General features: G+C 48.5%; 1 protein-coding gene across 3 annotated transcripts in view; it reads left to right on the plus strand.

Annotated features, from left to right (window-relative positions):
* Positions 1-24403, plus strand: part of LOC11175476 (uncharacterized) — a 40216-nt gene that overhangs the window by 6548 nt on the left and 9265 nt on the right. For 2 of the 3 annotated variants that reach the window (XM_061646586.1, XM_061646585.1), the window contains exon 2: positions 4110-6369. In XM_061646586.1, the coding sequence (XP_061502570.1) occupies positions 4432-6369 (1938 nt within the window). In that variant the 5' untranslated portion in view covers positions 4110-4431. Of the gene's footprint in view, positions 1-4109; positions 6370-9845; positions 10237-24403 lie in introns of those variants that run through there. The other variant, XM_061646588.1, reaches the window with a different exon arrangement.

Raw genomic sequence — 24403 nt, forward strand, 5'->3', positions numbered from 1 at the left:
CGTTGTGTAGCAAGGCTTATGCTTATAGGAATAAACTCTACATTTTAGGGATTGAAAAGATGCTTATTGAAATAAAATAACAATTTACATGCAATTGGCACCAGTTACTAATGCACAAAGAATAGCGCACGGTTCAAGGAGAATCAAAGCGCAACTGAAGTGATCTTGTGCCACATACGAGCGATGATTTGTACAGATTGCGTACGCATTAGCCTCCAATGCCACGCCGATGGAGGGGGCCAATTGGGGGATTCGCAATTTGGCGTAACGGCAGCGCCATTTGCGACCACCACCAAAAAATGAATTCCGCCAAAAAGGTGAACAAACAAATCGATACCGATACAGGCCCCATCTGTCGATCGTCGACGTGATCGAACAGCACAATACAACAGATTACCATCAACAACATGTGGGAATAAACAACAACACACACACAAAACAGACACACAAACATCTCCACTACACCCATGATCGTTTGGTACTTTACAGTCTCGTTCGCGCCAATGTGCCAGCGCTGTGCTTTGGGTAGGCCAATAAAATTGAATTTAAAACACCAATATGCATTCCGTTTGGTGCGCTGCAAGCAGGTGGCAGGTGAATGGTCTGGGTACGCGGCTGTGGGATTGCCGAGACCAACCAGCCAGTCGGCCAGCCAACCAGGCTCGGTTGCGCGTGCCTTTGCCCGAGCGGCTTGATGTTCAATTTCCTTGCCCTTCCCGCAATGTTACGCTTTCGAGGGGACCCTCGGTGGTGGGTCCATTGAATTCGAACGTTCCACCGATCGATCGATTTGGTCGTAAATATTTTGGCGACAACGAAACGGTCCGGGTCAGGTGAACCGGGGGTTTGCCGAGAATGAACGAAGAATAAACAACGCGTTTCACAATCACCTCTGTTCGATTGTGTTTCCCCACCCTTCAGATCACGACAGGCGACGGCTTAAGACGCAACCAGTAACATCTGTATTTCTTCCAAATGTGTGTGTGTGTGGATAATTGAATCTTAAATCATATAAACAATAGGGATTTACGATTCGATTCGATTGTACCACATGGCGATTTCGTAGCAGTGCGCTGGCATGGAAATGGAAAGGCATTGCATGGCTTTCAGTGAGGAATTTATCATTCCACGCCACAGATTTGGACAGCATATCGTCACTAAACTGTGATGGTTTTTTTTTTGGTGTTTCGGTGTTGCCAATTTGGACACGAGCAATTTTTCATTTTTTTTATGCTCCATGATGCGTCGGAGGAGATCGATACTTATGATACGCGTAACAGTTGCGGTTTTAATCGTATGGTTACGATCTCCATCATTGCACATGTGCTGCACAATTAAATAGTTAAAAGTAACTGGATAAACTGATGTCTTTATTTGTCTTTTTATCTTACCAGGCTGCTAATAAAGTGTACAACTTTAATATATATTTTTTTTTAACTAAATTTCAACAAGAGCGCAGCGAAAGACACTGAAATAGAAGCAACAAACGCACCTAATGGTTCAATATTTAGTCATCAAAATGTTTTGGCGTCATTGCCCACTAATGCATGGTTTGCATTACAAATCCCCACAGCCGTGGGCTGTGCACAACCGTTCACACTCCCTCTCTCCCTTTCTAACTCTCTGTTCTCCACTCGACTTAGTCATGTTAGATTCTCCTTGCCGTGCCTACGCTTGCCCCCTGCAGCCGCCTAGTCTCGGTGGTGGCAAAACATTGACCTACATATTGGGGGTGCACATGATCGGTGTGTGCCTTTTTGCCAGAACAAAACTCACCCCACGGCATGAGGCACCGGGCTGACCGGGTGGTGGTGATGCTGTGAGTGTAGTTACGTTATGTTAGCCGTGTCTCTCCCCCGGTAAACGTCCGGCACGAGCGGTTCGAATGCGAAATGGGGGTCCGCTGTGTCGGTGCGCCGATCTGTCTCTGCGCGCAATGTGCGTAAAGCTCCAGCGAGCGATGGGAGCCGTCTGGGAACTCAATCTCTGAGTGCTTGGGAGAGTGGGGCGACACAAACAAAAAAAATGCTGCCATAAAATTTCTCTTCTCCAGCACAGCTGTCTTTGGGGCTAACGTTTTTCTGTGTGTGAGTGTGTCCGCGAATGTAGCAGCACAACACTGGAACGGAGCAGTATCCACATGTTTTGTGCGAGCGTATAGTATTATGCTGCTGCCTATGCTTGCCTCCGTCGCTTCCGAACGCCAGGGCCGTTAACCCGACCCGGCTATCGGATAACCGTTAGATCCGATTCGGACGGAAGAGAAGAAAAGCGAGAATGGGGTTTTGGATTTTGGAGACGGAAATAATGCTGAGTGGATTAATGTAGGGCTGTGGATATATTTTAGAAATGGCTTGAAATAGTTTTTGTGTACCAAAATTGGTGGAATATGCGAAAGTACTTCCAAAATGCAACGTTTTTAACATTATTAAAAAAAAACATATAAAAAACAATATATTGAATGGTGTATGCATTTGAACTGAACTTTGCACGTCGAGCTGTGCAGCAAAGCTGGACAGACAAAAACAACAACATTTATAACAATAATTACTTTAGGAACATGTAGGTTTTGAACAATAGATATTGCAAAATAACATAATGTTAGTTGCTAAGCAGTCAGGCAATGCTTTAATAAAAAAAAATGTCGAACTGGGGATCGCTGTCGAACACCTTCTTGTGGGGCATGAGTCCGGCATCCTCATGACATGCCCCAGGCATCATATCCTGCCAGCCTTCGCCACCGTCAGGATGCTCGGTTCGCCGTACAGCTCAGCAAGATCGTGGTTAAGCCTTCTTCTCAATGCTCACCGCCAAAGATGGTCCGGAGGATGCGTCCCTCAAACACGCTTAGAGCGTTTACATGCTCTGCCCGAATGGTCCAGGACTCGTGTCCATAAAGGACCACCGGGCGAATCAATGTGTGGTATATCTCATATTTCGTGCGGACTCGAAGTCTTCTTGATCTCAGAAGTCGATGAAGCCCGTAGTATTCACGATTTCCCTGCACAATGCGTCTCCGGATATCGCTGCTGCTGTCGTTTTCCAAAGTAACAACCGTCCCAAAATAGCAGAACTCCTTTACTACCTCGCGATTGTCGCCGTCAACTAATACACCGCTTCCTAGATGGTCTGAGTCTCCGGCAAGCAGGTACTCCGTCTTCGTCGCATTGATTCTCAATCCAATTATTGCTGCTTCGAGCTTTTATCGGGTGTTGTGAGTTTTTTATCGGGTTTATTCGCTGTTGTCCTGCTGATGATGTGGATGTCATCAGCGAATCCAAGAAATTGGAGAGATCGGTAGAGGATCGCACAACGGATGTCGTTGTCTAGCCCCGTACTTCGAGCTTCAAAACGGGTGACATCTGAAGCTATGAGGTATAAAATACTTACAACATAGTGTACAGGTTTGACCACATCACATAAGGGCGTAATTGATGTTCTGAACGGCTTGAAAAAAGCTATTTTCTTCTTCTTTGCACAACCGACAAAGGGGTCAAGGCCTGACGACTACTCAATCACTAATATGTGTCTTCACTTACACTGACTTATTGATTACCCACAGCAGGGACACTGTTCATATGTATTGAGACACGTTCGGGACTTGAACCCATGACGGGCACGTTGTTAAGTCATGCGAATTGACGACTGCACCACGAAGAATGTGATACGTACTAGGATAAATAACATTATTGAGTTTCATTTATTGCTTTTACAATTTTTAGTGTTATTTTACCAATATTACTTCGATCATCACTACACGTGTGTCTACTCCATATGTACTTCCAGTACTCAAACACAAAACATGATTGTTTTAGAAGGAATATTCATGGTGAGGGCTTCCTTAGCTTTTAAACCTTTTATCAAAATATTGTGCTTTTACATCACAGAAAATCACAAATAAGGGGTTTATTTTGTCTGAGTAATTGGCTAGTGGCGTCCTTTTAACATTTACCGAATTGTTGTGTATTTATTCAATTTGATTGCCGTTCGTGATTCCAGGCGCTGCTGCCACAGCTCTTGACGTACGATCGATTTGTCAATAAAACATTTTAATGAGTTCTATTTCATGTGTTGTGTCTGTTTTTTTTTCTCTCTTCTCCCTTTCACAGAACCCCTTCCGGCAACCCTTATCAACGGCGACAATCGGCAAGGGCAAGGAGTTATTAATGTCACACCGCCCCCTAGCCCCCGCCCGCCATTGAGTAATCCCGCTGACAATGAGCAGAGCGTGCAGGGCGCTGCGTACACACCTCGGCTAAGGCAATTCGGTGTCCCAAGCCAAGTGACTAAAGTTCAGCGGAACGCGGGCTTACGGCACAAGGTGACAAGTGGTTCGCTGCTAACGGCAAGGATGAGTCCCTCGTTCGTCATCAGCCAGATAAGCGCTTGGAAGCAGCAACAACCACAACAACAAAACCCCCGCAAGCCCTAATGCCGGCGATGGCCCACAGGTGCACCACACCCGCCGCCACATCTTCACCACCAAGCGCACCCAGCTCATCGCCGTCACCGTTTGCCGCCCAGCGGGAAGGGCCAGCGTTGCCAAACGGGGCCGAACACGTACCAAAGCCTGCCAAGGGTTCGCCGGTGGGAGCGGAGGTAGGAACGGTCCGGCCTGCGGTGGGTACAGTGGTTGGCGGCCTAATTGGAAAGTTTGAGTGCAGCAGGGAGTGCGCGCCCGCTGACGTCAAAGTGACAGCAAACAGTGGTCGAGCGGGCGATAGCGCGCTTATCGCCGATAGGGACAGTCCCATCACGAACGGGCGAGCGGGCCCGCCCGCGTACGACGGACAAGTGCGCACCGCTCGGTACCGGGCGAGCGTGACCGGCAGCGAGCGGCCCGATAAGCCGGCGATGGGCGCCCGCGGTGCCACGGGGAACGCTGGGCGGCTGTGTTCGGGCGACACGCTGAACGCGGAGATGAGCGCCGCCTGTGTGCGTAGGGCGGGCGGGCGGCAGCGCAAGACGGTCGTCTACAGCCGGCTGTGCCTGGACGATGCGCTGCTGCTGGAGGCTGGCAATGGTGCCGACGGGTCCGGGCGGCTGGACGGCTGGGCCACCCGCCAGGCGGAAGTGATCCGCTTTCCCTGCGTGGAGCGACTGATCGAACTGTACGCAAACATCATCCGCCAGAAGGAGGCTGAAGTGCAAAGATTTATGAGCAGTATTGTAAGGAGCGGCGATAAAAGTCGATTAGATAAGGGTGCGCCGCCGGCGGAGCGTCGGTGGCAGGGGGAAGCGGACGAGCCACACGGCAGCAAACGACAGCGACAAGGTGACATGGAGCGCAAGACACTGGCAGCGCTACCTGCGTCAGTGTCGCTCGAATCACTGTCGCAAGCGAAGACGCCCGAGCCCGACCGCACCAGTACGATACCGTCCGGCGACGACGCGGCACGTGTCAGCCGCACCAGCACCAGCCCGGCCCAGTCAGACGAAGGTTGGCGCAGCGACGACGAGGAACGGGAGCGCGCAGCCCACCAGGACCCGGCGATGAAGAACCGCGACAAGGTGACGCGCTCGGCCAGCTCCGATTCGGCCCTCGGGCTGGACGACGAGCTGAGCGCACAGGAGCAGCAGCAGGCGATCGCAACCGTCGGCAAGGTGCGGCGCCTCACGCTCGGCGTGTCCGACATACCGCTGCGGGCGGCCCTGCTGCCCGTGCCGGAACCGGCCACCCTGCCCAGCCTCACCCTCACCGACCAGCACTGCCCGACCGTGGTGCGCAGCAAGATGATACTGGAGGCGCAGCTGATCGAGCTGCCGCTGGCAGGCGGCGAGCTTCCGGCGGAACAGCAACCGGGGCAGCAGCAGCTCGGCTGCCCGCCGAGCACGTCCGTGTCGCGGCGCGAGTCCGCCCAAAGCTACATCAGTGACGCGGGGACCGAGGGCGTCCGGTACGTCCGCACGCCGTCCGTGGTCGTGTCGGACTACTCGGACGACACGATGTGCGGCATCACGCTGGAGGAGATCGAGTACTTCCGGCGGCACCGGTTGCGGCGCGGCTCGGCCGACTGCGAGTCGGACATCAGTGCGGCCTCGTCCTGCAGCAATCTGAACTACTGCGGCTCGTCCATCAGCGCGCTGGACGGGTGCGAGTACCAGTGCGGGCTGCGCACGCCCGAGCGCAAGGTGTCCGACTGCTCGACCTGCTCCACCGTCAGCTGCGACGAGGACGAGGGCTACTCGCGGGTGGTGCGCGCGAAGCTCGCCACGCTCAGCTGTCTGCCCGCGGCCGACACGGTCGCGGAGGAGACGGAGCAGCTCCCGGCGGTGCCCGCATCGCCCGTCAAGCCGGTGGCCCCGGTTGCAGCAATCGCCGAGCCGGACGAGACGGGAGCGGACGTTCGCGTGTGCAGCAAAAAGAAGGTTAGTTCCGTTGGCAACAGCTGTGGATAGGGAGGGGGGGGGGGGGAGGGGGTATTACCTCTGCCTCGTAGGATTAAGTTAGTTAAGCTATGTTTATTCCAGACACACACAACAGCGAGTTGTTTGTATATTTTGTAAGCAGCTTTAACGCAATAAACTCAAAACTAGTATTACAATGGTACAATGGTAGCGGAGTTAAGGTACGAATGCAATCGGTGCAACATTTTGCGCATACACTACCGAACGCATTATGCATTTTTTTTTTCTTCAGCCAAACAAATCGGGCCAACCAACATCCCAACAAACCATCCCACACAGCCACACAGCTAATGATTATGCGCGGGTTTTTTTTTTTGTATTCATCAATCGTTCCTTCCAGTCCCCGTCCGCGGCGGAGTCTGTGTACGGGGAGAGGGGGGGAGGGGGTTTCGTCTTCTTCTTATTGTTTTTATGTGTCCGAAGCTACCTAATCAGTAAATCGACCGCCATTGACGTCACGGTGCGGGGTGTAAACAGTGCCCGTACCGGTAATGGAGATCGGCTGTGGGCCGTTCCAGCTCCGGGCGAGGGTTTTGGAATATTTGTGTCAATTAAACCGCGCCGTTTAGGCAATCGGGGCCAACTGGGGAATCATGGAGATGGACAGGCGACAGGGTAGCTAAGCACGTGTCGGCACGGGCAGAAGCGTACGATTTAGAAGTGTAACGAAGATTCTTAGCACCAACTGATGGACCAAACAGATCGGTAACAGCTCCATCTTGGAGGTAGATTGTGGCGTCCAATATCTATTGTCAGCACTGTCAAATCAATGTGTGTTTGCACCACTACCACCGTTTGCACAGTGTTGTCGTACCGATAATGGTTGCTGGCAGCAGTCACGAAGGAACATCATGTAGTGTCATAATATTTGGACAGGCGGTCCACGAGCGACGGAACAAGTAGCAGCACCCGCGTGAGGCGACGGTCCCTAGAACGGCCTGTTCCGTTTTTGGTGTATTTATTCCGGCACTAATGGCCCCGCCGTGTTCTCCAATAGCAAAAAGGTAGAATGAGCCGTAAAAGCATGTGTATGTGTGTGAGCATCGCGCTATAATGTTGCAACGAAAGTGAGAAGCTCGTACAGCGGGGGCTCATGAGCTTGGTGAGCAGCGTCCGCTACCGAGCAGCGCGGTGATTCGCGGTTCCAAACGATTTACTTCTTCGGGGCGGCCTCCGCTTCACCGTCTGATCCGTCTCTCCTTGAGCGCTGATTCCGTGCGCGGTGGCGGAATGACGTCAATGGTGTGGCCGCTACATGCTGCGCCGCAAAGTTTCGAGCTGCACAGCACAGTGTTGAGTTTGGCCCATCAAGTGGCATTTGATTGGAGCTTGTACGGGGAGGAGGTGGGAGCGAGCCGCCAGTGGGACTTATGGCCTTTATCGCAAGCGTAACAACTTAATGACCGATGCGAGAAGGAAGCACACACAAACGAAAAAAAAAAGCACCAGAGAGTTGTAACGGGTGATGACGGGATCAGCCAACTGTAATGTGGGCACGGCTTGCACACTGGATCGGGGTGTCGAGTACATCAAGAGCTGTTCGTCGAGGAGTATGGATTGATGAGTAATCGGTACCGAACGGTAATACAAAAAAAAAAAACGATTAGATGAGTTTAGTCCACGGCCGGCTTAAGCCACCATGGACACCTCTTATGCTGTGATCGGGACTGGGCAGAGTCATTATGCTGGCAGTAGCTGTGTGTGTGTTCCGCTTTTCTTGGCCAGAAGTGTAATAAACCTAATCCACGGCGAGAAACATAGCACCCGACCAGAATGTTTGCAAACACGGGCCGTTATCGCGTTAAAAATAGAGAGCGTTGTCATGGGATGGTAAACGATTCAGTCACAAATGGCAACCGTGGGACACATTTACATTGTTCCGTGTTGCGATAAGCCCCAGCACAATTTCAGCCGTAGCAGCCATGAGGCCCATGCCTATCTTATTGCTCCCACAGGCCCGGATTGACAGCAAGACGGGGTTTTCGTCTACTAGCACTGGTTTGCCCAAAAAAAGAAACGCGTTATCAACCGATACGGTTCCCCGTTGTATCGCCAACGATTTCGTTATTTGTTTTCGGGTTTGTATTGGGTGCGTTTGTGTACTAATTCTTTGGTTGGCACGATAGCTCATAATTGAAGCAAAACAAAACAACTCTTAAAGTAAAAGAACACAACCATCACTGGTGGTGATGAAATGAAGTAAGTAATAAATGAGTAAATAATAAATAAATTACTTAAAGCAACAAAAATCGAAGGAAAACAGTCGCAAGTCAATAACTTTGTTATACTAAACGTTTCCCAATCACCTTTTTGTGCAAATCTTTGAAAACGAAAACCGATCATGAAGGGGCAACGATCAAATAACAAACAAACAAACAAACACTGCAAACCGAAAAACGGAGGCATGTAAAGTGAGAGGGCGATGTTAACCTGATTATATCCGCCAAGTAGCCAAAATGCGAATGAAGAGGAGAAAGCGAATTAGCAATGACGCAAGCAACAGCGCACTGGAAAAAGGATTGGAAAAGATTATAGAATTAGATTGAACTAACAGAAAATGTATTTCATCAGCTGTAAATTGACCAGCGTTGACGTCAGTATCGTCGGTCGGTTACGGACGATGGGTTGAGGCCGTTTTGTGCATTTATAAGTGCAATCACACTTCAAACGAGTGTTTATACGCTACCATCATAAGAAAGTTTCATTGAAAAGGAAATATCGTACAACAATCGTTGTAGCGGCTAGTGTGGTGCTATATGTATTTACATATCTTTTACTGATTTTGCATACAATGTTAATGGTTTTAAATTAAGTAAATAAAATCAGTTAAAAATGAGGTGTAAAAATACCAAAAAAACTGATTTTGGGAATTTATTGAAATGAAACACCATTAGTGTGTGTGTTCGTTTTTGTCAAGCCCTGTACGGCTCACAAAGCTTTTCACGCTTTTGAATTGCATACTTTTAGGGGCTTTAAAGCTCGCGGCTTTGGCGAGCCATGCAATATATTTTACTGAGCAGAATACATCATATCAAAGAGTAAATCAACATTTGAAATAGTTATTTTGAGGTTATAGAGATATTAAATAGTAAAGAGCAAAATGTTTACCTGTTCAAATATTCCTGAAGTGTTCCCTGAGTGGAACCTTTTGTTGAGCCGTAAGCGTGCTTTAATCAATACTACCATTGCATATCTGTAGAGCATATTGCTTCGACAGGTGTCAGATCATTCACCACCGAATGGAGAAAAATAAATATTTGTTGATTAATGTCCTAAAATATGGAGCATACGATTTAAATTTTGTATTTATGTATTAATAGGAAACCATTGATTTATTAATTATTTCGTACCGATATCGAAAAGTGCAATACATTCAAAATAACGTCAATGCTAAATTGTAACATTCACTTTTCTTCTTTCTCCACCCTTTTTTCCAGGTTAGTATAGCTAATATGAGCTGAATGCGCGCTCGATACCGGGCAAATCGAGGGTTCGTAGCTACACGCCTTTTGTCCGTGGAAGTCTTTTGTTCCCGACAGATAGCTGAATCATGAACGATTGGCGTGAACCGTTTTCATTCATTGCAAGTGAACCGTAAGTAAATGAGAGTAAGGTGCTGTTGTGCTGTACAAGCGAAACATTCCGGCAACCGATACAGCCTTGACATATGTGTGTGTGAGTTTGCTGAGTCCCGTTTCGAAACGTGGAAAGGTTAAAAGCAATTGAAAAATATGTAGATTACTTGTGTTTCGGTTGCACCACATCGCAGTCGGTTGTTACACATCGCTCGAACAGTTTTGAATTTTGTAAAAAAAATAATAATAAAATAAAAATATAATCCGCCCAAGTGAGGCTGGATAACTCTGGAGATCCGGCCAAACTGAAACACTCCCGCGCTGGTAGCGTTACCATACCGGTCACAGAAACAAATGAGGATCAGCCAAGGCAAATACAGCCACATTTTTTTTCCTTCGCCCAGGACTATGGCAAGAAAATGATAAATCGATTATGTCTGACTCAGTCTGACGGGCTGTGCGTTTGCCTTGTCTAGCAAATATTTGACTTTCTTTTGCTGCCTGCCTTTTGCTTAGCTTGCAAACTCTCAATCATTCATTAATATGGGTCAAAACAGGGACACTAAGGCGGTACTGAAAAGCACGTTATAAGCGTTACAGATCACGGGACGGCGATGGTGAGCGACAGCACAACATCGTTTGATTTGTTTTTTTTTTTTGCTTTGAAAATGATCTGGATGAAAACAAAATAAAGGGAGGGGGGGGGGGGGTGAGGAGGAAAGATAAACAAAACGGGCGTCGATGTTAGTGCGACATGTATAGCACGGGTAAAATTAGCCACCCGAAACGATTAATCTTTCCTTCTAATGGCAACGCCATAAATGACTGCGAACATTAATGAGATTGATTAATCAAATTAGATGAACTAAATTACACGTTTCAGGCGGTTTTGCTGGGACAATGCTTCTTCCCAACTTAATGGTTGTCTTGTGTCAAGATGATTTTGCACTTTAGGCGTCAGATATAAGGACTATAATTGATGATAATGATGTTATTAAAAAAAAAAATAACGAAAACAAAGCAAACCATGCTAAAAACATTGTCTGCTGTTGTTGTTCAACAATAGAGAAGATAGTTGCTGAAGATTGTTAGAGCACGTGTGAATATAACATACTATAAAGCACCTGATGCTTAGTTTAAACGATTCGAGTAGTTGTGTCCTTTAATGCAACTTGTGAGCAAACTTTAAATGTTACATACAGCACTCCGAGATCTATTTCAGATAACTGTTTGTGTGTGCATGGTTTTACAAGATCTTTAATTATTGAAACAAAACTCTTCAAGCACTCCTCAACCTCCTAATCTAACACCAACCTTCTGCAAGCAAGATGGAGCAAGAGAGAAAACGAGCCCAAGATGCACATTCAAACGTATGAGTGCGTAGTAAATATCGCATTGTATCCTGCCATACCACCACGCAAGGCATACACAGAACCGAAGCGAAATAGAGAAAGGGAGAGCAACGTTGCGCGTTGATACGGGGGTAAACAATCCGCTTTCAAGAGCGGCGAGAGAAAACATCGTGCCCGAATCGTGAAAAATTCGTTTCCATTCTGCGGGATGCTGTGGCACAAACCTGGTCGCCACGATCTTCGCAGTCGCAAAGTCATCGCCCGTGCATCCAGTCGCGCGTTTCGCTCGCGGTCGGTGAATTGATGTGAGTGTGCGCGTCACGTTCATGATAGTCCGGCTGGTTAAGCGGACTAAGTCGTGGTTTTTTTAGATAATGGAACAACAAGCTCGACGATGATCACCATCGTAGTGTACGTGTTGATTTGGTGTGATGTTGTGTTTGTGTGTGTGCGTGTGGTCTATGGTGTTAGACGTGCATAATTTGTGTATCAGACGATCATTAGCCTGCTTGATGAGCTGCTACTGTTTAAGAGAAAAAACAACAAACCACAAAAGTGACACAAACAAAAAGGAGTGCTGCGATGCTTCGGCATTGTTGTTTTCCGTTTGGCGTGGCCTGCTGCATCCACCAGCATGGGTGCTCTCTCGGCTCTCCACCTGCCACCGCTGATTATTAAGAGCGACTCGAAACCCAACCGACCGCCATGCTTCCCGGTGCCACCGCCAAATCAACGCGAAAGCTGCAGCTGCCCTGACGTAACGGAGGGACAAATTGAAATAGATTTAGTGATTAGCCGACCGACAGCCGCATGTGTGCCGGCTGTGTGCACCGACGATTGCTTCGTGGGGTCTTTCTTCAGCGCACCCGCCCGTGAAGGGTTTAGTGCGCTTATTTTTTTTCTTCTTGTTTGCATTGCTGCGATACTGCGGGTGAAAGAAGTTGAAGAGGTTGTGGGCAAAAACCGACGGGATCACGGGAGGTGCAAAAGTGGCTCGCGAATCCTTCGTTTGAGGCTCAGGCTTTCTTTTTCCTTTCCTTTCCTACTCGTAATCGGCCTCCCTGCGCATTCGTTAGCGTCTTTATTTCGAACCTGTCGATCGTGTGAGTGTGTATCGATCGTAATAATCAATTTACATTTATGAAATATATCAACCAGTTTTTGCCTTTGATTGATTTTGATCCAGGTGCGAGCGGGTCGCGCTCATGTACACACACACACACGCGCGAGCCCTTCCACGCTTCACGTTTGTCCTGCTCGCCCCCCCCCCCCCCCCAAAAGCTCGCCCTCTATCTCTCTCGCTCGGTGTATCTCGCGCGATCGTAGTGGTGGCGCAGGAGATCTCGTCGATCTGTTCAGCAAAACTGACGCGCCGAAGGTGCCAATGGAGGAATGTATGCAGCAGTGCTGCAGGGACCTGGTAGGGACAGTCGGCTGGCAACGCCTAATACGGAACGGAACGTATCGAATGCTACAAATTGTTTACATGCCAGATGGATGGCTGCAGTAGAAGAGGTTGTGCACGGTAGAGGCAAACGAATGAAAGAGAAAAGAAAAGCGACTAGTTGCAGTTGCGGTGTGATTTGTACCTACATGTACGTGAGATGGTACGACAGTTTTTGCTAAACAAATTCATATGGTTCACGCGAACCTGGTGCAAGTTCGAGTGTGCTAGAATAGTTGCTGACAGGGTAAGAGGATCTAATTTGCGTCCAATTAGCTACCTCACACAATCTTAAATGGGATGGAAGGTCTTTGCGCTATGTTTTGTTAGCATCTTTAATGTGCTTTAAAGCATGAAATATGAACATCTCGTGATTTTGTGCTTAATCTTCTTGCTTAACCCAATGTGCACGAACAAACACACAACCATTCGTATACAAGCAGATCACATTGAAACCGAAGCAGGCACACAACAAAATACAATTAAATCCTTTGGCAAAAGGCAACGACAGCTTGCGACGCAGAAGGGAACGTGTTGTTGTTGTGTTGCTACCTTGTCTTAGGTTGTACCACAAAAAAAGAAGCGAAACAAATGAACTATTTTTCTGCTCTTTCTCACCTCCCCAAAAGCCGATCACACTACTGTTTAGCTTTTGTTGTTGAGCCCTGCTGTCAGAGCTAGCGCGTGAACCGCGTGTAGCGCCTTGGCGGCACACTAATTTACCATAACAAAAGTGTTCCTAACAATCGTTCGAGTGCGTCACTCGCACCTCTCGAACTAATGTTGGAGAAGCTGCTAGAATAATGATGACAGGCTGAGTATACAGGGGGGCCTAAGGTAGAGCCGTACGGTAGTGATCGGAACCATTAAACACTATTGTAAACATTAGTAGACAATTTAGTACATTCATAATTGGATGCAAAATGGGCTTTAAAATTTAAAATTCTAAACGATTACCATCAACTTCCTCCATAAAAAATGCTTACTGATAGGTATCAGTGAAACGAAGGTATCGTAACCTTTGCCGTCCACACTGTTTACGCACCCAGAAGGACAAAAGGGCTGTGAACTATCATTCGAGTATCTACGGCGGTGTCATGGATGTTGGAGCAGTTTCAAGATAATGTAGCCCGTATGACCAGCAACAAAAACAGAGCCCTCCCGAGGCACCCAGCAGCACCAACAAACAAACTAGACACGTCTAGTTTCCTACCTCGAGTGGAATAATTTTAACCCCCGCCCCGAGCATTCCGCCCTACATCAATGGTTACATCTGTTTGTTAAAGCCGTTCGGAGGCCCCCAGGTTTTGGGGTAAAGATCGTTTGCATACCGCGCCGGATCTTGAGCTGGGCTGTGACGTACGTTCCCGTTGGCCGAGCTGTCGAAAATGTTGTTCGGCCTGCTGCCGTTGCCTCCACAGCTTTGTTTGACACAGCCGCACACCGACGAACGCAGCGTGATCTTTCGATGCTTACGACACAACCACTGCAACCGGAGCCCAAACGCTGCCCCGTTTCGTCGCGCTGGCAAACTATTGTTGTTGTGAGATCCCTCCTAAACTGAGCGCGAGTGCGTGTAATATAGCGCGTGATCAGTGCTACTCATAAATCCTGAGCATAACGAACCATGCCCAAACGTGTGTGTGTGTGTGTGTGTCTGTGTACCATAGTGCGATGGTTCTTTGCTGCAGTCGTGACGATGTCGATACCGAGTCCAAGGGCGTCCTGTGGATCACGACGAATTGGGTGATTGTACGCACGATGTGCGATCGGATGGCTTTGCAGGCTCTAGTGCTAGGTCTCCTTCTTCAATTCCCGCGAAGCGTGGTGGCCTGCTGGAGGGCAAGAAGAAAAACAAAAACATAATGAAACAGTTCGCCATTCGCTCAGTCGTACGCTACGGGGCAGTGTGAGACCGATCGGTGCCGATCATTACACCTTTCGAGCCCTTAATGTGGCACGGTGCGACGGTACGGTACTCTAGTGCGAGTTTTTGGGGGTACCGTAGATTTTGGGGCGCCCAGCGTTGAAACTGAAAGGCTTCAACACGGCCCCCTATGATTGATTGGGGGCAATTTGAGTTCGGGTTTGGAATTTGGTCGATGCAAATTAAGCGAGTGGAGTTGTACAAGTGAAGCGTTCGATCGCACCACGAGGTGAAGAATTGCACAGTTATTAGCAGCGATGAGTGTTATTCGAAGCACCGTCACCAATTGCCATCAGCTCATAATGACAATGTTGTAAATCAAAATGGCACCATGGCTGATGGTGCCATGGATGGCGGTGCTGCGAGCTGCGGCCACAGTGACGCTGATTTCACGCACCAGCAGTTGCGAGACATGTGTCAAAGGATCCGGTGAAATGACGGACAAAAGCGCTGACCGTGTAGGACTGACGGCGCGTTTCGCTGACAGACTAATTTACGTCTAGCTGCACCAGCCAGTCGGTAGTAGAACCGGCTAATGGATGGACATTGATTTAGGCTTTAATTTCTGGAATGCCCATATCGGGCGGATCGTGGCGATCGTGGGATGCCGATGCCAAACCTCCAAACCGTATGATCAAAAAGCCTGCGACTTCAATCTGCCTGCAAAGCGGCCCAAGGCTCGAAATAAAACGATCGAACCCGCCGACTGCTAGGCAGTGACGGCGTCCTTCATCAACGCTTCTGGACGGGTCTGTAATTTGGCGCATAATTGCTCACACCTGAAACAAAAAAAAAGACATCCATCTGGATAAACCTTTCCCATTACGCGGTTGTCACCCGGGCCGGCGCGAACAGACGAAATGGGCCTTTTGGCACTTTCGGGATGGTATCAATTAAATCAGTCAAAACCCTCTTTCCAACCACTGGCGATGCAGATCTTTGGACAGTTAACGCTGCCCGCGCGCTTCATTTGTCACGTGCACTAAACGATAAATTTGAAGATATAAAACACACACAACACGCCCGCGAACAGTAAATAGGCACACGCTGGAAACGTTTCAGGCTCACTAATTACCATTTTGGTCACCGCCGTTGTGTCCGGACCGACCAGATTTTGGGCCGGCTTGTTTGGGTGGAAGGGTTTTCTTTTTTTTTTGTAAAGGTTCTGTCCACCACTTGATGACTTGCGACCAATCTTCCTGCTCGCGTTGGTTACTTTTTTGTGCGGTGTTGCTTCTAGTTCAAATGCACAAGCGATCCTTTTCGCGCCAAGTTTGGACCCAAAGGCAATAAACTGCGGCACGGCACTTCGACTGGGGGAAGTTGTGCCACGGCTGTACGGCCGTGCACTTATTTCATCCTAATTTGGTCATCGCGCGATGAAGGTAGAGGCATTTGGTTGCCGCAGCCGTTGTTTTGGGACGCCGCGCGAAAACCGCCGAACCAGCAAAGGACAACCGTGCCTGTGGCTTCTTGATGACCAGCGGGTATTGCTTTGTCCAGTGTTGGTCCAGCTCGTTCGGTGTACACGAGAGTTGGATGTCACTTTGATTCGGCTGTGGTTGATCTATTGCTGAGTTGAATTTGGTTTTTGGGGCATCGCGTTAGTATCTCTTTCGCTCATAATAGCTGCATTTTATTGGTCAATTAGGAAGTACACAGTTACATACGGACAGACAATTTATGAGCAGAGTCGCAGTAGTTATAACATATGTATACGACCATTGACGGGAGTCACAGCGGGTTATACTTCATGACAGATCCCAGAGACGAACAAACAAAAAACAACTTCATCTTTCGTCTACCGCTTCGTCCAGCAACATAACGCGGGATAGTTTGACAACTGAGCACGGAAGGAGCAGGCTGCCTGCAATTGTAGCAGAGCACTGCCGGTAGTAGCCGGAGTTTGTCAGTTTAAGAAGATAGTCGCGCATGGACCGCGCATCACGCATTGAGCAAAACAGGGCCTGAGGTCCCACTTTTTTTACTTGCCTGTTTGTCGATTTACATTTCGTACCTTTTTTCACGTTTGCTACTGCCGATACCGTTTCCGTTTTAACATTAAGTTGAAAGTGGAATTGTGTCCTTTTTGGAGCTCGCCGGCTTCCGTCGTCGCACAAACCAACACACGATGAAATGTGCTACAAAATGTGTCCGATCGCTTTTTTGATGAATGTGTTTTCATTCGCTAAGGAAGTAAAAGAATCGCGCGCCAACTTTCGGGAGAGATTTTATGTGACGAATGATCGTTGTGTGTTTAACAAAAAAATGGGAATGTACTTTGGTTTTTTTTTGTTCTCCTTTCCTGGTACGATCCGGTGGCAACTGAGCGCTCCCAACTGGAACAGTTTATCGGACTGCGATAAACGATCTCAAATTAATTCATTTACGGCCTTTCAACCGTCGTGCGGAATGTTTATTGATTTATACGATGAAATTTATAAGGAACGGAATGACCAAAATAAAAAAAAACAACCAACTTCCAAAACAAACACCGTTTAACTTCTTGCAGTTTGTTTGTGGCGCTTTTGGGGGGACCTTGCAGCACAGAGGCATTCAATTAAGCCGTTTCAGAGCGGTGCGCTCGAAGCGATCGCATTTTATGCGGCACAACTTAACCGTGCAAAACCTTTTCCCCCGTATGGGTTAAAAAGGAGTTTGCATTGCAGGCGGGAATTGTGCTTTTGTGAAATAAGTATCATAAATAAGGGTTATTACATCGTTGTCAGGGTGTACAATGCATTATTATTACGGTGGAAATTACGCGTACGCACATCCCCCCGTCTCTTCACGGATTGACGACATTATTATGTTGATGATTGTTGTATTCCCGCTACGTCTCGCTACGGTGTTCATCCCCGGTGCGGTGTTCACAACAACCATCGGGAAATTCTTGCTTAGTTGATATCTTTATTCAGGGAGGGGTCCTCATGTTAGCTTGCAGGGGCCCAAGGAGGAAACCCAATCCGTCGCACAAAACCCCATCGCCCCACAGCGAAGGTTACATGGGCGATCGCCTTCTCTCGCCCGCTCCTACATGCCGTCTGTCGTCTACATGCATGCAGTGTACGCATGGTACGCCCGGTACCGGATTCCCATATTGCATGCCCTGGTGCCCTGGAACGCACGAAGCAATTCCGATCGGTCCTCCGATGGACAGCGTTGATTAATGGCTTTTTGATGAAATTGACATTTTGCAGCTGTCAACAGTGATTTTCACCGCAGTTTTGTTCGGGTGATCACTTGACGGGTCCATTCACTTTCCTGGCCAATGGTTCACCGAGGGGAGGAGGTAAGGAGAGCGCACTCGCGAATCCCTTCTCAATCGAAGGTCCCGTCGGCACAATATCCGGAGAGAGAAGGAGAGAGAGATAGAGAGAGAGAGAGAGAGAGAGAGAGAGAGAGAGAGAGAGAGAGAGATAGAGAGCGAGAGCAAGAGCTTTACTCTTGTCACCCCGGCAGCGTCAGGCTACCAAAAGCGGATGCAGGATCCTGTTTTCGGCGAACGAAGAGTGAACGATATCTGGATTTTTTGTTGTAGTTTTCATCATTTCTCAACTGCAAAGCTTCCAAGTCACTCGGTTCGGTATATTAATGAACATACACGTTGTGCACTGTGTGTGTGTGCGTGTGTGAATCCCGGGAATGGTTGTCCGGGAAGGGCTGGACCATGATTGATGGGTCAACACTCAAACTGCAGCGCTGATGCGCTCTCAGCGCTCGATCGTTGCTACCCTTATCGGGACAGCGAGCGCCTAGGGTTTATAATTTATTGGCAATAGTGTGTGCGTTATTTTCCTCGATGCTGTTGCGTTTGGTCGATCACTAAAAACATTATTCTAAAGCCTGCAAATGACTCGCACTCACGAACGGACCGAACAGAAACCGGCGGAGGCGATAATTCTTTGGCGGGGTTTACGAGCGCGCTGCCGTATTTTATGGTGACTTCGACGGTTTCGAGCCTTCATCCTGTCCCATCTCCTTAGGCGGGAGCTTTCCGGCACCGAACCACACGGTGCACGGTGTGCGATGGTCGAATTTCGCCGGAATGCGTAATGATGGTCGTAAATTATGATGGGAATGTACAAAATGTTCATAATTTTGATATATATTCGAGCGGTGCGATGCGCACGGGGAATCCATTTTTGGGAGGGCTTTTGGCACGGGAGTGCTGTTTTCTTTTTGCTACGCACTGTTTTTTAGGAATAAATTTGTAATAAAATTGAAGCGTGGTGTTCGCGTTCCGGTGTTTTGATGCGCACAGGAACAGCTTGAAAGGGTTGAAGTAAAGGTTTGCAGAGACAAACGATAAAAAAACCCGTTATGGTGATATGTCATGAGCTCTTACAAATATTTTTGAACTTGGTAAAATGTGACAACAATAAAAAAACGCAGGTTGCATGGTAGTTTTGAATGTTTGCAAGCAAGTTTTGTGCTCTTATTGTAATGCAACTAAATGAAACTTAAACTTTTAACTAAAAATATTCATTTGACTCAGGGAATGATCTTAAAATCTGGTCAAATTGCATCACCGATTGGGGTAGAACCGGATAGACGGCCACTCAATGCAACATGGAAACCCCTTGTCACAGCGTCCCGCAAGAGGCATACAAACAAAACCAAAAACCTTCCCTGCCTCCCGTAAAAGGACACCAAACACGGCGGAGAACGGAATTCCGAGCCCGTAAAATGGATTACATCTGATAGCGATTTTGTCATAAGTGAGCGTAATTTTCGCTTCCCGGCAGGAAAGGAGATTCTACGATTACTGCGACGGGGTAGCTCTAGTGGAGCAAAACCTTTGGCAGCCCTTTTACTAAACTCGACGCCTGTAGTCCGTGTCCTTGGTCCCTTTTTGCGAGCACATGTGTGTGTGTATGTGTGTGTGTGTGTGGCGACACGAAGCGAGCGTGATCATCAACACTCACCGCAACGGTGGGCAACTTTCTCGCACAATGGCCGCCGATCGTCGTCACGTGAGTGCGCGAGGTCGTAAATTACAACAGTCAATTAAGTTTAAATAAACGAGTTAATTTAAAATACGACCCGGCGCATGGGCAGCGGGCAGCTGATCCGCGAGCGATCGATGCACACAAACCATCACGATCGTTCGTGTGTTCGTGTGTGTGTATATTGGCATCGTACAAATTACGGGCAAATCGGTATTTGCAATGGGAATATTTATTGCATTTGTTTCGCGTGCCGTGGTGGGACAATTTTATTGGCGGACGACGCGGTTGTAGCGGATGGAAAGCGACAACGGGAAGGGATGTTGGGGCGATGTTATCCTGCTGGTGCATTGAATGCTCGTACAAGATGCAACCCGTCGGTAACAGCCCGTGCCAATTAGTGATGGATACGGTTGCGCATCGGGATCGAGCGCGGGTCAGGTGTTGGTTTTATTGGCAAAAGAGCGGTTCCCCGGAAAGGGTAAACAAAGTGCGCAAATAAACTGTGCACTTATCGTATGCACAGAGTTGCACAGTGTCGTCGGCTTGAGAGTGATGATGAGGTATGCATTTAAATGGAGCGGTGAAGCCATCGATCTGTGTGCACGATTGTATCAACTCAGTGTTTGACGGTGCGGTTGGAGTATTCTTCAAGCGAGAGGGAACTTCGGTCAAGCAGTGTTCACTTAACTGTGTGTGTTTTTTTCTTCTGGTTTGCACAGACTGCGCATTGCTCAATCACAGCCCCATAAGCGATTGATGAGTGATGAATTATTCAGCGCAATGCCAGTGCAGCTGATTGCGGAAAGATGCAGGCAGTCCGCCTTTTAAGATGAGACCACCGTTCGTGCGGGCTAAGCCACGAGCTGCCCGCTAAGATCGATCGAAGCCATCCAATTTCGCTTCCTACTCCCAGCGCTCACTGCACCGAGAACTCGGAACACCGGGATTTCGGTTAGCGTCAGCTGTTGGGTTGATAAATTAATTCAAACCCCGCAGCTTCAACGACCAAAAACGCGCGCTGCGATCGATGTCATTGCGCTGCGCGAGGTACGCAATGGCGCGCAGATCGATTATGCTGTCACCGCGGTTGGTGCGGCGCGAAGAGATTGACGCCACACCTCTCGGAGTGGCATCGCATTCCCCGTGGCTGGTGGGACGGTGCATGGCGAGCCTTGAAATTCCCCACGTATCATGTTATTAATTTCTCTCACTGCTGCCCTGCTGATGCTGTTGCTGCTGCTGCTTGTAGTGTTTGCCAGGTCGAGTTGCGATGAAGGAACGTTACCCAACCTGGCCCGGGCTGTCACGATCGTGGATGAAAGTGGCATTCGATGCCGAGGCGCATTTTGTGCGCCCTTACCAATACGCACCGGGAAAGAATGGTATGGAACTGTGCGGTTGTAGCGAACGTAGGATCCCTCCACAGATCACTGGCTCGCGGAATTCATTGAATGGCATCTGAAACGTTCGATTCAAATGGTAATCGGCCCCGAGGGCGAGACAAACTGCGTAAGGGCAAACGGCTTAGGCTTCTTACGATCGGACGGAATTGGGAATGCTTTGGGGGAGAGGGCACAGTGCTCAATACCCCCAACCAGGTCGAACAACGGATCAGTGGAAGGCGGTCCGAGTATGAGCAGGCGTGTGAAACAACGATTGATGATGAACCAACTGTTGAAATAGCTCCGATGCGTCCAATCCGTTCGGTTCAATGATCCTTTGGAATCGTGGCTGTCGGAGAGCTTCGGAGAGGCTTGGCCGTATGATGAATAAGCATATGCTTTTCTTCTCGGTTTAAGTTGCAGAAATCGGTATGATTAGGTCATCCCGAATGTTGACCCACGGGGTCCGTTGTATTCGCTTAATCAGCGAATGAAATTGCGACTAACGAAATTGTTTGTGGTGAAGTTTTAATCAAACTTTGTGACGAACGGAATTGGTAGTGCTGCATTCCCTGATTGGAGCTGATTGTTGTGCACTAATGGATTTGGTGAGCGCACTGACAGGCTAGGCATTAATTAATTCATTGATGGGATGGGCAGAGTTATGGATCATTTTCTGCACCTCCAGTGTACTCTGCGCCGACGATACTTCTTCATTACGCCTTGTTGATTACCTACCCCGCCAAAGGGGGCCGATCCACTCCGAGGGGATGCAGGCTCGCTCCGATGCAGACGTTGGGTAATTATAAATAATTATTTTCATTTGCCTGATAATAAAACACCGATGGTAGAAAGATATCGCCCGGCCTATCATCTTTCGAAAGGATTTATGAATATTATATGATTAATCAGGGGCGCACGGCACAGGGTTCCAGCGCACCGTTCTTGGCGCTCCACGCCCGACCGGCCGGGCATTAGGCCTGCAGCTTTGAAAGTTAAACCTTGTTAGCGTTGATCGGAGATTGTGCTATCGCGATAAGATAACACGACAACCTGACAAGCGTTGTAGCATCGGACGTATCCACATCCTTAGGCTGGCGCAACGGTCGCACCCGCCGTCCTGCGGCGCTACGAGTGAATAAGTTATTAAACGAAACAATGCGCGAGATGGATACTCTGCCGGCCGTTATGTTGATGTTTTTCCCAGCGTTGAGTTGCATAAAGATGCTCTCCGTTGATGGGCTATGTTTCGACCCATCGGTTGGTCGTGTTTGTCGCTGCTCAGGTATTAGCTCACCCCGCCACTATCGAACATATGTTTGTCAATATGTTTGCTTCTTGTGTTGTTGGCTGTGTACTACAAACGCTTCCTGTGATAGGATTACCAGTGGAGCGTGCTGGTTCCCGCTCCAAAACCGTACACGGGAAACACATTTGCTACATTTGCATGTTTGCGGTTGGTTTCCGTTCGCATGAATGGGAAGCCAAATGGCAAAGCGGAGAATTGATTGGTACGGAATCCAGATGCGAACGCCACGGGTGTCTGGCCGCTAGAGTGTGTAAACATGTGTGGATTACTCTGTAGCTGACACGGCCATGGGAACGAGCACGAGCACGAGCTTGTACTAACAGCTTTTGCTGGCGGATGATACATGTACTTGATATTGGAGCTAAAATTTTAGCAATGTTAGTTTATCGGTCGTTTTACACAGGATTAAGGACCAGAGCTTGTAAATCATTTCCCCTATCATCTGCTGGTGGTACAAGAGTGATTCTGCCATGCGTGTGAGCTCTGCACTTCGAATCCTTTCGTTGTGCTGAATTTGAACGAATGAAATTACGATTTTGCTAATACACGATGAAAGGATTTTATTTCAAGCATTACCGTAGGAATTATACAATCCCAATTCTTTATATTTGGCAGAAGTATCAAAGAATTTCAAGCCCACCATCTTAAAAGCCACGATTTTGTTCCTTATTTTATGATTTTAAAAACAAATAAACAAAAATTGTATAAAACTGTAAATTCCATCGAGAACCCTGTAATTAAGTACATTGCTGATTTTATTCAGAAAGATGTCCCAATTAAAAACACTCCGAGTGTAGCTTTGGGGTTTATTCTATGGCTTTATTCAACCCCAGTTTCAAACCAAATCGGTCTCAACGCTTTCATCCTGACGCCATCAAGTAAATCTTGAAAATACCCATTCTAATGTATTGTTAAACCGATAACATCAATAATACCGCACTAACCTCAGTACGTGTGAAGCGGGCCGTTCGCTAGGTAGCACTTCGTTCAGCTTAAGAAAGTCATAAAATGCAAGAGTTTATGCGTTATGGGCAGCAATTTTCGGCGCTACTTTAATGCCGCACTGCCTGCTATCTCCAAAGCTGTTGGCGTTCGTTCTCCCGCAAACCGACCCGGCAGTTTCACCAACTTCACCAAGAAGTGAAAATGTGCCAACGATAGCTTTAGCTTTGTGGCGTTTTACGCATGTTCTCAACAATGGCGTGAAGACAGAGAGCGAGAAAGAGAGAGAGAGAGAGAAAAAAAAAGACCATCACGAACCAGCGCCGGGCCCTGCGCAGCAAAGCCGTCGTGCAGATTTAGTGTTTGTTTATCGTGCCAACCGATTGTTAACCGGAACCCGGCAAACGGGATCGGCCGGTCTCGGCTACCGTTACGCACGGATCCATGGTTAATCATTAATTAAAAATGTATCGCTCGGTCGTCGGTGCGACGGGACGGAGCTTCAAGAGGAGACCTTGGGGCCGGAGTCGCCGGGTATGCTTTCTGTCTGTGATTTTCCCGGGTGAAATCAGTATTTGGACGGGCCGCTCGCGTTGTACAGTCGTTCATACCCGCGTACCCATTCGTCCGAAAGGGTGGAGGGGGAAGGGGTGTCAGAGAGAAGAGCGGGGGATTAGAGTATCGTCGCCCGGGCCCGTCAATCGATGACAGTCGGCAAACATGGCAAACCGTATGAAGTCGATCAATTTATGCAAATATGACAAGCGGCTTCCAGGCGTGAGCAGCGAAAAGCTCTTAAGTGTCGACCGTTGGGTCCGGGGCCGGATCGGGAGCGCCTGGGCGGCGGCGGGACGGACGGAAGCGGTCATTTTGTTTGCGATAATTTTTCACACCATCTGTCACACTGGTGGTGCCGGTGTGCGATCGTGGCGTACTAATGCTCGCGCTGGTTCCTCTTCGCGGGCCCGTGATCGTGATGGAACGGGTCGCGTCCGGGCTGGATGAGCGTCACCGATGTCAGCCGCAGATAGATTTACGAGCTCACACTTCCATGCCCTGCCGGCAGACTGGCAGGTCGGGCAGGTATGCTGTCACTGCTTACGGGCCGCTCC

Source organism: Anopheles gambiae, chromosome 2 (assembly GCF_943734735.2).
Source record: "Anopheles gambiae chromosome 2, idAnoGambNW_F1_1, whole genome shotgun sequence".
NCBI classification, from domain to species: Eukaryota; Metazoa; Arthropoda; class Insecta; order Diptera; family Culicidae; genus Anopheles; species Anopheles gambiae.